Raw genomic sequence first — 12,873 nt, 5'->3', positions numbered from 1 at the left:
ACTTTCATTATAGAATAGAACCACAAGGGCATGGAAAATACACTCGTTGCTATCAATCATCTTTGCATCTCGTAAAAAAGGTGTTAGCCATCTTTTACGGCAGGACATCACATATCATACAGAAACATTTAAATCAATCTCTGGCGCAGAATTCGGTTGCGGATAAGAAGCCTACGCTGGTACCCAGGAAGAGCCAACCCCACGAGAGAAATTGGAGCTCTGTACCTAGCCTCGCCATGCGTCTGAATGTACCTACATTTGCTGCCATTTATTCCTTTGGCTTGATAATGGCAGGTTGCAAATTTGCCAGCGTACAGCACATGTTGAAGCGTCATCCATCGGGGGATCAGAGTAATGGGCACCGTTGTCCCGAGTATATTAATTCGCTGTATCATTCGCTCAACGTGAATTCGGACCTGGGCAAAGTAGTGTGTCGCACACTTCTGGCTCACTGAACTGCCCATGCACCGATAAAAAAGGCGGCATCACGAGCACGGCATCAGTGTCTGCCAGACTTTCCCTGATACCCGGAAAACATTTGTCAGCCAGTATTACGTCCCCGGGCTGCACAATGTTTCAGAACCTAGAGTCCACCGTAAAATGGATGTCGGAGCATCGGCCTCCGTACGCCATTGAACGGAAACAAATAGCCCCATTAGGGGTATAGCAACCAGAAACTTAAGAGTGTAGCCACTCACGTAGCTCGAGTACAGCACGCGCTGCTGGCCTACACTATTCGGCGTCTCTGTTCTCACTTCGTTGGAATCAATATTCATTTTGAATTTAAGGTAGTGGGCTTCAATACACTCTGGCAACATAGCCCGCATAATGCTAAATGGAGGCCGAAAACTCCACCTCGCTGTCGCAGCAGTCAGCGTTGTTAGCACAGCTCGAAAGTGGCGTGATGCCGTTGTTCTGTCAACACTAAAAGTACACCAAGTGCAGTGTAGCTCAACCCGAGTTTCAGCTTCATTAGAAAGAAGAGCAGCCGGTTCCCCAGCGTCAAACACAGCTCCGCTCGGGGACAAGGGGCAGCATGCTCAAAAACAAAGCAAATGCACTCATGCTTAAATTTCAAATGCCTTGTAACGAATCCTCTGAATGTTGGATGCCTTCATGACCTCCGAAGAAACTTGTCCTCTCAGCTGGACCTGAATATTTGAAGATACCCCTGGCCGGTGCTGTGTCCTAAAGTCGCAAACTTCGCGATGTGTGATTTGTGTGCAACCATCTCCACCTTCGAGGAAGCACGTGTAGGCTGCAAAGCCTCGATTGTAAGTACCGAGATCATCGGTCTGGATGTCCTTAAAGAGCATTTCCTATTTTGCGAATATAGAGAGGCCAGCCATGAAACGTGCATTGTTTTGGTGCTGAAAGACAGGTGCTCTAAGGGAGCTAAGGCTCTATGTGTGCACTGCGGCGTCTGTTACAATCACCGTACTAATTTTGATCTGCCACAGAATTAGTCTTTCCGCTATTGGCAGTGAGTGGCTGTAACTAGCATCCCGGATTCCCTGACCCCAACTGCGACGGCGCAGGTCAGTCGGCACATATTTTTTTATTATCCGACTAGCTCGGCTTTTGATATGCAGATTTAGTGAATGACATATCACCTGGTTTTCTGATGCTTTCCCGAGTTTCTGTTTCAAAATACCACCTCCCAACAAAAATTAAAAAGAAAAATTGGGTTCGATTTTTGGTCTGGTTATGCAAAACTAAGAGATTGATTCCTCTACGACTTTTTGAAGAGCTGGTTATCTTAGCTCGCGTCTCCAGTTTAGCATTGTCCTGACTTCGATGTATTCTGGTTTGTGTCAGATACCTTACTTGAACCGCAACAAACTCACTTACTTCGTTATTATTGGCGACTCTCACTTCGAGTGATCCATTCGACGGAGAGTGCAGTAGCACTTCCCATGATCATAAAAATCATTAAAGCAAAAGCGAAAGAAGTGTCAAAAGCACGAGCCAGGTTTTTTTTTTTAAATGCACGGTGTTCTTTACCTTCCGATTGGCTCATAATCGAGTATATTTTTTATTATTTTTCTACCTTTCGGGGTCTGCAAAAAATCAATGCCGGCTCAGACTCAAGTAAATAGCGTACCGAAACAAAATCGATTTCATAGTACGGCTGTAACCGTAACAAAGCTGCCAGTTTTTCGGTTTGAGTTCCTACTTTTCAGCTTCTGTTGCATTTTGCTGCAATCAAAAGATGGCTGGGAACAAGTCAAAATAACAACCAACTCACCACTGAACACTTCTTCTGAAGTTCTACAGCTTTACGCAGCAGCTCCAATTCCCGTTGTGGGCTTGCACTGCAATCTGAATCATGCTTAGAAAACACTGGGCTGGTTCCACCTGTAGATGGTAATCCTGAAGATCCTGCAGTTGAGGCAGCTGAACATGTTGATCGCTCCCACCACCTGCAAACAAGTATGCACAATCAAATACATATCTGCTAATTTTGCGCTATACACTTCCTATCAGAATACTGAGAATCGCAGGTGTCATGTCACATGTTCAATGCCATAGAAGGACGAAATGAATGCCATGGACTCCCAGTTGGGCGAAAAGGTTCCGTTTACAAGGTACACTTTAAGTGCGACATTGTCATCTTTGGTGTGTCATTAGGGCGATTTGAGAAGTGGTTTGCAGAGAAGGCCTTTAGGCCTCATAGAGGCTTCTTAGAGAGCTCTAGGCCTCTAAAAAGCACTTATTTATGTCAAATTATTTTTAAACACCACCGCCACCCCACCGAGCACCACCCGTGAGGGCAGCTCAAACACCACCACCACCGCCACCGCCACCGCCACCACCGGCAAAAGCGCCACCCGCGAGGGCAGCTCAAAAACCACCACCACCACCCCAAGCGCCACCCGCGAGGGCAGCTCAAACACCACCACCACCACCCATATCCTCTGATGACGAAGACGCGGAGTATCTGGTACTCGATAGTTATAGCGCCTCGTCGTCGTCTGCGTCTCCACCACCCGTTTCGTCGCCTACCCATCCCGCAGCTAGAAAGAAAAGGGACTCGGTATTGGACGACGCCTCTGACCGCGCAATGTTGTTTACAAACGAAGAATACGGAATGATGGAGTCACCGGCATCGAGCGCTATAGAAACCCCCAGGTATTCCGGCGTGACGCCGTTTCACGTTCCGCAATACAATTTTGAACTGGCCGAAAGTAACGCGGACAAGGTGGAAGCCATCAGGCGACAGTTTAGAGAAATCTTGGGCCCTATGACGATCGAGACCTTAAACCATTACACGGTAGATCAGGGTTTTGCCTACAAACTCGAACGCGCCTTTGAGGAACTCGGCGCGGTGCGCCAATGCGAATTCCTCTACAAGGCGCTCGTGGCAGTTAAGCGCATGACCAGGGTGGACGTGGCCTTTCGCAACGTGATCGAGTTTATAAATTTTGTGCTGCGCCGAGACGACTACAGGGTCATGAACGTCGTGTTGAAAAACAACAAAATCGACGTCGAGTGCTACGAACGGGTCGACATCGTGGAGAAGCAAATCTGCAAGCGGCAGTGGCGAGTCGAATTTAAAGAAAAGTATGGACGAGAACCGAGCCTGGCCGAGGAACTGTCCAGAAATCGCGACTTGAACGCTCGAGCGTTGTGTGATGCGGTGATGGATTACGAGGGAGGGCCCTCGATACTACAATTATAAAAATGATGGAATCGGACTCGCAGAAAAAAATATTGAGGAAATTCATCGAGGACTTTGTGATTGGTGAAGACATTTGGGAACGCACTGCCGTCGTTTATAAACCATATCAACACCTGTACACGGGCGACGTGTTGCGATACTTGCGGATTCAAACGGCCATCCGAATGATCATGGACGACGAGCAAAAAAAACCTACGAGAGCCCTATGAGACGCTCTGTTTGAAAACATATCCACGTTCGTTCGTTTCGAGAGAATGAGAATAAGCGTCGACGGACCGGCGCCCGCCGGACAAAGAGGACGGGTGAGGGATTTTATTCCCTGACAAAAGTCCCGGACATTAGTAGTCTACCGACAGACGTGCGATTGGAAATTGAAAAGTCCTTTACTCCTAATCCGAAATTGAAGACTCAGCTAAATAACCTTCTTCTGAGAAAGGCGATCGTACAATACTGTAAGCAGCGTCAGTACGACATATCGCAGTACCCGACAAACGTTCTGGCCAAACGCTACAAGTTTAGAGAGGTACCCCGCGACGTCCGCGAACACTTTGAAAAGGGAGTCGCCACCCACAACTCTGTCACCAAGCACCCGCTTTCGACAACGTTTCGCGAAAACGCCATCGCCGTCAAGGTCTCTTCTTACGTGAACAAACTCAAGAACAAAGAGCGTCTTCCGACGCGCGTTCCAGAAAATGTCGAGGCTCTGTTGAGAGGCATGGCTTTTAACGAGTAAATAAAAATGGTCAAATGTTCCAAGTGCGGTTTCTCGAAACGAACCGCCAGAACAAAGTGTTCGAGATGCAACAGGAACGGTCGTAGACTCGATACGAGAAAGCCGTATCGCCTCGAACATTTCACCAAGGAAGATCAAAGGCGCATTCTCGGCTCCATGCGGGTTAAACGAGGACAGAGTCCAACCTACCTGAAACTTTTATTGGGGAAACTAATTCAGGCCTTTGCTCGCAAACACCGACTGCCGGCGTCATGTCCGATCAATCGAGCCAGGCACGCGCTGATAACTCACGCGATCCTCGACAAGATTCGACCATCGAGTCAAAGAACGAGGAGGAGTCGTAGCAAGAGCGTCGCGCGGCGGAGGACTAGGAGCAGGAGCGGAAGCGTCGCGCGGCGGAGGAGTGGGAGTAGGAGCGTTCTCTCCTCGGGTCGAAGAAGAGGAAGGAAGAGGAGTCGCAGCGTCGGCAACAGGAGGAGCCGTAGCATTTCCATCAACCGAGGCCGACTCGGTCGCAGCGTCAGTGTCGGTAGGCGAACAATGTCCAGAAACGCCAGCAGCGACTCCAAGTACATGTATCCCGTGTAATAAAAAAATGTATCAAGTGCGCGTGGATTATTCTTTCGACCAACTCCCGCCGAGCCTGCTCAGGTTTCTCACGAGCGCTCACGAGGGGTTGCGGTCGGACAAGAACCGTCTCATAAAGCGTGCCAACGACGTGATCAGAGACTTTCAGGTCTTTAAGATGCACAAGCGCAGCGCCCCAATTTTCGTCAATCAATTTCCAGTTCACGTGTTGAATGACATGCACTCGATAGTGCCCGTGCGTAACAAGAAGGGCGACGTCATGTGCGGAAGGGAGTACGCCGAAACGGCCAAGGCTATTCGATCTAACTCGTTCTATCCCGTGTTTAAAGCGAGAAGCGACGGCGCAGCCCTGTTGGAAACCAAAGTCGGTAGGACCACCGGAGATAATCATTCGCCCTACGTTTCGGGAGTCTTGGTGAACGTAAACATTGACAAGATATCTAGCAAGTTTCACGACGTGGTCACCAGCCGCTCGATCAAGGTGGGGCAGTGGATCGACGTGATTCGCGACCCACCGCCGTCCTTTCTGGAAACCATAGTCGTGGCCTACGAGATGGTCGAGCTAGGCGAGTTGTATAGGACAATAAACGGCGACTTTACAAACTTGCCCAAGCACGACACGTATTATTCCGACAACAACGTGCACCGAGAGTCTGGTGCAAAGTTTCGTCCAAACGCGCGCGACAACGTGCGAAAGGAATTCAAGTATCGCGTTTCCAATCGCCCCAACTACAGGATCGTGGACGACTGGGAAAAGAGACCGCTGGGTCCGTCCACGGATAGCTTCTTCCATTCGACCGGCGGAGGCCGCTACAAATCGACTCTGCGTACCAGACGGACGGTGTACGAGACAAATAATAATAATAATAATGAGCCCAAGTTTCACGGAAATTCGGACGACGACTACGCTGAGCGCAACGTGGATAGCGACGACGACGCTGAAGACGGTGACGACGGTGACGACGACGTCAGTGACGAGATCAGGCGCTACAAGTACAAGAGATACTACACCGAAAGCGATCACATTATGCGAGCTTTGCGCAACGTCTAGTACGTGTCTTTTTTGAAATAAACAAACAATCATTCGAGAGGCTTTATTTTTCTACATACACAAAACGTACGTATATATACGCGCGCCTGCCGAAGCGCGTCGACAAACGTAGAACATGACCGGAGTAGCATCCAGCGTGTCCAAAGTGTTTCGCGAGGCCACCAAGTTTGATCAATCGCGAACCTTCGACTGGAGCAGAGTAGTGGCCAACGTTTATTCGGAAGACTCAAATGAGGAAGAGTTTGAACGAGAGAGGGTCGTCCTGTTCTCCGAAATTTGTAAACTTTCTCATGTGTCCGCGAACGCTCTGACCGTTTTGGACCTTGTCGACTATCCGACCTTGGAGGACGCACAATTGTTGTACATTGTTTGTACGTATACGCACCTCAAGACCATACTCCTGAGGAACGCCCCCCTATTGTCAAACTCTGCTCTACAATACTTGGCGACCTACGCTCAATCTCTCGAACATCTTCAAATCAGCAACAACGGTGGCCGTATCAGGAACGAGGGATGGATTCATCTGGCTCCTTTGCGTCGACTCAAGAGTTTGTGTCTGACTGGAATAAGAAACGCCAGTCGAGCTGTCCTTCGAGTGATATTGCAGAACAACGAATCTATATACGCTATCTTGGTGATAACGACGGAACTCTTCGCCTCTAAAGATAACGTGACGCACTTTGTCTTTTGCGCTTCGAATCAGTTGAGTCAGGAAATGTACGATTTTGTTTTTTGTAGCGAAACGTTATCTCCGTTTTCAGATAGCGAGTGAGGGTATATATATATATATGTACTCGCACGTACTACGCTTACAGCAAAGCTAACCCTACCCTCTCCCCCGACGTCACGACACGACACGACTACTACCCTATAACCCAAAGCGACAATGGCTCGACTAGACAGGTCCCCATCTCTCCCACTGGCCGACACCTGCGTACAAGTGTTCGCTCAGTCCAGAGTGTCAAACGTGGTGGATTGGAAAACAGTGGTGCTTAGTATATACCACGAAGAAGAGGGCTACGCTTGGGACAACGTGGAAGGGCAAATTCACTGTGCGTATACCGAAATTTCAATATTAAGAAGCTTTCCTACGCACATCACATTCTTGAAGTTGGTGCACTATCCAATGCTGCGAGACCGCCACGTCAGTGATTTGGTTCGTTTCTACCCGAACATCAAGACTTTGCTCCTACGTCACGCACCCGGCTTGACCAACGACTCTGTAAAGTGCTTAGCGGACGGTCTACCTAATTTGACTCACTTGCAGATGGGATCGTGCTATCACCTAGACGACGAAGCCTTGATGTATCTCGCAGAAAAGAGGATCATCGACGTTGGCATACGGAGCCTCTGCATGACCGGACTCGGATTTATACGCCGAGAAACGCTTCACCAATTTCTCAACGTGCATCGAAGACTGACGGCCATCCTACTCACCGCTAGAGACGTCCCCAACAAGGACGTCTACCTTGGTGAATACACTTTGTGTATTTCTAGCACAGTGTCTCCGTCACTAAGAAACATTGCGCCAACCGACCTAGACGTTATCGAAGGTGTGGACGGTGTTGTGGGTGACATCGAGTACCAAGACCTCGACAGTGACGACGGTGACGGTGACGACGGCTACAGTGACGACTACGACAGTGACGCCGACGAATATCTCGAATCGGACGACGACAGAATGCTGGGTCCGATCGTCCTAAACACCTTCAACTACGACGAAGGAGAAGACTCAATGGGCGAAGAAGACGACTGAGTTATGCTTGAAAATAAATATTTCGCGTGCTTATATTTTTGAGTCACGAATCGTTCTTTTGCATGCACACTACACTAGTGCCAGTACAAATAGTTTATTTAATGAATTCGATACATTCCACTCACTGCAGATTTACAAAGGCAACACACAGATTGCTCTCTCGAATTGTAAATCATTGGAAATAGACAATTTAAACATAAGGCGGCGTGGGCACAGGGCAAAGTAACTATACACACCGGACAGTTCATGCAGACGACGCAAATCGTCGTGGACGGATCGGACCGCTTCATGGAGATGCTCGTCTTGTCGATGCGCGTGGGATACGGACGTCCTACGCTCAGCGCCGAAAAAGAATCGCTGTTTTCGAGAAAGGACTTTAGCTTGTTCGGACAGGAAAGATCAAACTTGGAAGTGGCCAATGCTGTTATAAAGTCTAGGCTGTATTTGTTTGAGACAAACTCAATGTCCTTGGTATATTCTAGCAACCAAAATAAATCGCTATTTCTATACACGTCGGACACCTCCTTGATGTAGGTTACGCTCGCGCACAATCGAAGATGGGGGCAGCGAGGGTTGTACTTGGCGTGTTCCTCGACTGGGTCGTCGTAGTCGGCTTCCCACGAAAGCAACCGAAGTCCGCAACAAAAGCATTCCACGGTGCGATCGGTCAGGTAATAAAATCCCGCAGATGCCATGTAATCCACGTCAAAGACGTCTTCTTCTTTCGGCCGAGCGTCGAAGGAGGCGAACCTCGCAGTGTAAGTCTGAAACTCGGGCCTAAAGGCAAGCGCTCGTTCGGTCACCACCGCCGAGACGTCTGGACTCAGCGTGCGTAGCGGTGCGTCACAGTCGGATTCGTGCAGTCCTTGGGGAAGTGTTTCGTCCGAGGCCACGATAGTAGAGAGTTGAGTCTTTTGCTGGCACATCGAGCAGCTGAGAATCCGCTTCTCTGGATCGTAGGCGAGTCCTGCCATGGCAAAGTCCTTGGGTGGGGGGGTACTGTTGCGCAAAGGCCACGTCGCAAAAGTTTTAAAGTCGGACATCACCTTGGCCACAGTCGGGTCGTGGTCGAACGAACAGTCTCCAGTAGAAAGACATGTTCTTAAGCAAAGTAGACTCTAGAAATAAAGTCGATTTTGAGTCTACAGGCCTTGCAATGTTTGAATAATATGGTGCAGTCGAAACACGACACGCAGTGTCCGCACGGCAAGTAGGCAATGTTAGCCGGAGCCTTCATGCATACGATGCACCTCTTAGTTGATTCGTCTCGTGACTTTATAGCGGAATAGTGCGTATCACTGATCGCGCTATCTATCACAAAGTTACCCCACCTACCGATAGCCTTGTGATCGAACGAAGGAAGGGCGTTCACTGGCTCAAACAGAGTGTGACTGCCCAACGGAGTCGCCTTGCTGCTCCGAATGGCACTCACCATCGCCGATACGTTCAAGGGATGCGTCAGGTTGGCCGTGTACAGAGTACTCATAGTCCTGTTGCGGAACTTTGGGTCCTTGACGAGATCGTCGATCTCGGGAAAGTGAGACGCCCAGTACATCTCGCTCCTGTAAAACTTTTCGACTGCATCGTGCACGTAGTAATAGGTCTTGTTCACTCGTAGAAACACGCAATTGGGGGACCTGCGGGCGTGTAGCAGCCACGGATCGTCTTCTTCGCAGTCGAGGATCGAAAATACTTGCACCCTGCAGTAGAAACAAACGATTATGCGGGTCACTATCTGTTCGCGGGAGAGGTAGCCCTGCTCGTCGTCGTGCGAGCAGAAAAAGCCGGCCTTGGCGAACGCAGGGCCTCGAACATCGTGAAAGGTCTTGGCTCGAATCTTCTCGTCGACGTATCTCTTGTAGACCGGGTGAGAGTAGCTCGGCAAGACGGACACGACCTTTGCTACGTTCAGCCGCGGGTCCCTGTACTGCTCGAGAAACTTGCACGGCATTCGGCGGTGAAGGTCCATCGGGTGAAACGTGAGCGTCTCCCAGTCCTGTTCGGCGACTTGAAATTTGCAGTGCCGACAGTAGATGTGTTTCCGGTCAGCGCAATATTCTAGGCCGGCATAGGCAAAGTCTCGAGGCGTGGCTCTGGTGCGAAGTCGCCATTCGGCGAACGTCTTGAAGCGACGCACGACTTCCTTGCTTATGGGATCCGTAACGAGGTGCGCCATAGCGACGATAATGAGAGGAGCCCTCTACTCGGTGCGCAATATATATTCTCTCCATATCTAGGTTGACCTCGACTGGGAGCGGAGTCGACCTCCCATAGGCGGTAGCAATTTTGTTTATTATAAAAATGTCTGTCGCAGAAAATTTTTTAGACCTGTTGAAAAAGGGACGATGTCAACACTCGGTGAATCACGAAGACGCCACCGATATTTTATTACCCGTATTCCGGCAGCGGGGAAATCAAAACGTGTCTTACAGGAGAGATGGCGATAAATACGTGCCCACGCTCCTGAACGACACGTCGACCTTACTCGGCTACTCGTCCAAGAAACTCATGCAGCACATTACCAAGGCGCGCACGACGCTCCTGACCAACGGAGATGTGGAACCGGTTGCAGATATGCTCTTTCGCGTTTTCGAGCTCGGTAGTAACATACTGATGACGGTCGACATGGATCAGATGGCCATCCAAACGCTCCTGAATGACAATACAGTATTTCACTGCGTAATGGGAATCGAATACGTACGAAACAGTCTCAACATACTTAGGAAAACCTCTTCCTCGTCGACCACTCAGCGCGTCATCAGGGATCTGAAGCCGTACGTGGACGCGTACGCTACTGCCATTCTGCGCCTGCTACTCCTCTACATCGAAGAGATCTTTTCCCATGCGCGCGAGGCGACTCGCGGTATGGCGGTGGGCGCAAGGACGGCAGCCAAGATTACGGCGGTCATGCTAGTATCCCTGTGCAACTACGCGGCGGTGCGCGTAAAGTGCAACCCCATCTTTCAGTTTGAGAGCGCCATGGGCCACAACTGGCTCGACGTGGCCAACGGTCTCAGCCTCGTGCACAGGATCACGCAGCCACACACCGTCAACGAAAACATTGTCGGGGCCATTCGCGTAAAGTTTTCGCAAAACAAGCCACAGGACGTCATCAACCTCCTGGTCGAAGAGAGCAACAGGTTGTACACGAGTAACGTCGAGAACGGAGTGTACCGCTGCGACACCGACTACATGACGCTCCGGACCGTCATGCCGGCCGAGCGGGTCACGGACGACGTCAACATCATCGATCCGGCCATCTCTACGACGCTGCGTGACCACAACGAGCTCATCATGAAGAGTTCCGACACGATCCCCGTGCCGCGGACCAACCACTACGTGCTAGCCCTGCAGAAGGAGAAGGCGCCGGCCACCGAGGTGTCGGTCCTTAACATCGCCTCCATCATAGAACAGTGCATGAGCAACGGGCGCGTGGACTCTCGCTTCGTCGAAGTGCACAAACAGTCGGACCAGGGCACGCAGGAGCTCAACAAATTTTACAGCCAGGCCTGTTGCGTCTCGCCCCGTAACCTCGGTCTGTTTCTACAGTGCCTAAACTTTGAGATGATGGACTCGGACATGTTTGGGGCCACCTTACAGTGCCTCAAGATGACCAAGGGCATACCCACTCCGCGCCAGGAAGAAATTGCCACCTACTCAAACACGGCGCTATTTCGGATGGCCACCAACCTGTTTTATCACACGCGTTTCTGCAGGAGCTACCGCGGCGAAAACACCTACCTGTACGACTCGCCCTTCTTTAACGACTTTCTACTCTGGGTCCAGTCGCCCAACTATCTGGAACACCACATCTCGCCTAGCGTGTCGTCGTCCATCATCTCGTGGTGCACGTCCATGTCTACTGCCATGCACACTACGCGCGACGCCAACGGAGCGAAGTGCGCCATGGCGGCCATATCCACGTGCGAGGTGGACCAACGCGTACTAGCCGACTTTTTGAACATGTTCATCAAGCTCTTTATCGAGGACGAGACCGAGATTAGCGTCATCAACAAGAAATTTCTCGAGAAGGAACTACTCAAGGCTTTTGCCTCCGTGTCTAATTGCTACAACCTGTTTAGGGGGCAGTTTGTTTCGGCGACGGCCTTGCGCCTCTTCCTAGCCCGTTGTAGGAGGTCCGTGGCCGACGACGTGGAAGTCATCGTTCCGGTCGAAACAAAGTTTCTCAACAGACTGATATGCGACAGCGACGACCTGTTGTCCAACTCGATGCGAGACAAGCTCCGTAAAACCATGGAAGACGTCTCCATGATGATGGCGCCGCTACTCTCCAATCCATCCACGTCCACGCCTCGCAGCAAGGACGACGACAGCAACGTGCCCATATGCATTTGAAATAAAAAACCGCCAACGCCCCCATATACATTAACAAAAAGGTTCGGTGACTGATTTGAACGATCGAGGGAGTAAAATGTTGAAACAGGTCACGTTCGTCGATATCTTTTCGCAACAAAAAATGAGGACCCTGCGAGACTATCTCCATTGCGAACTGGACCTTTCGGTATCGATACCCTATAAAATCTGGATCGCTATCGCAAATTTCTTTATTCAAAACAACGTCCCATCGGTCGTAGAGGGAGCAGAGTGTTGTCAGAAAGACAGCTCGTCGTACCACTATCTACTCGTCTTTTCATACAGGGACAAGGACGCCAACCGAGTGGTGGTGGACTGCATAAACTTCATCAACGTGCTGCGCGATCTCAAGGTGCACGACGTGATATGCACCAAGCACTACGTCTACCTCTACGTCCGTCACTCGTCGGCGCATCACAACGTGCATGCAATTCTACCCTTTCTCCACCACGTTCTGCAAAGCTATGTAAACGACAAGACGACCACTTTGCCACTGGATTACACTTTCGATCCCCTGGAAGAACAAGAATCCTTCTTCGACGTGATTCCAGTCACGTACCACGGCACCTACGAGGTGACCACCTCTCTACCGGCGCTCGTGGCCAAAATCAAACCCAAGGAAGACGGACAGTATGTGTCAGATCGCCTTTATTGCGAGAAGCATTGGATGTGTCTACACAATCTGGTCG

The 12,873-nt window shown here is 50.3% G+C and overlaps 1 protein-coding gene across 1 annotated transcript; it reads right to left on the bottom strand.

Moving 5' to 3' along the window:
• Nucleotides 1-6,917: 6,917 nt before the first annotated feature.
• On the bottom strand, nucleotides 6,918-9,625 carry LOC120847361 (E3 ubiquitin-protein ligase XIAP-like). Its single transcript, XM_040219075.2, has 4 exons — nucleotides 9,600-9,625; nucleotides 9,243-9,510; nucleotides 8,321-8,928; nucleotides 6,918-6,984 (listed from the first exon to the last, which is right to left on the bottom strand). Exons 1-4 carry the CDS (start codon nucleotides 9,623-9,625, stop codon nucleotides 6,918-6,920), a joined length of 969 nt encoding a protein of 322 aa, XP_040075009.2.
• Nucleotides 9,626-12,873: the final 3,248 nt, after the last annotated feature.

This window comes from Ixodes scapularis, unplaced genomic scaffold (genome assembly GCF_016920785.2).
Source record: "Ixodes scapularis isolate PalLabHiFi unplaced genomic scaffold, ASM1692078v2 ptg000005l_1___fragment_1__unscaffolded, whole genome shotgun sequence".
In the NCBI taxonomy this organism is placed as follows: domain Eukaryota; kingdom Metazoa; phylum Arthropoda; class Arachnida; order Ixodida; family Ixodidae; genus Ixodes; species Ixodes scapularis.
Note: the sequence above shows the minus strand (reverse complement) of the source record. Positions and strands in the feature narration are given on the sequence as shown.

Bases quoted from the DNA above. Each gene is read 5' to 3' on its own strand.
- LOC120847361 (XM_040219075.2), bottom strand. From the start codon at position 9,625: ATGTTCGAGGCCCTGCGTTCGCCAAG. The intron at 8,929-9,242 runs GTGAGTGCCATT...CTTTATTTCTAG, and splicing joins CCTTGAACGTATCGGCGATG to AGTCTACTTTGCTTAAGAAC. The intron at 6,985-8,320 runs GTATAGAAATAG...ACTTGTACGCAG, and splicing joins ATCAAGGAGGTGTCCGACGT to GTGTCGGCCAGTGGGAGAGA.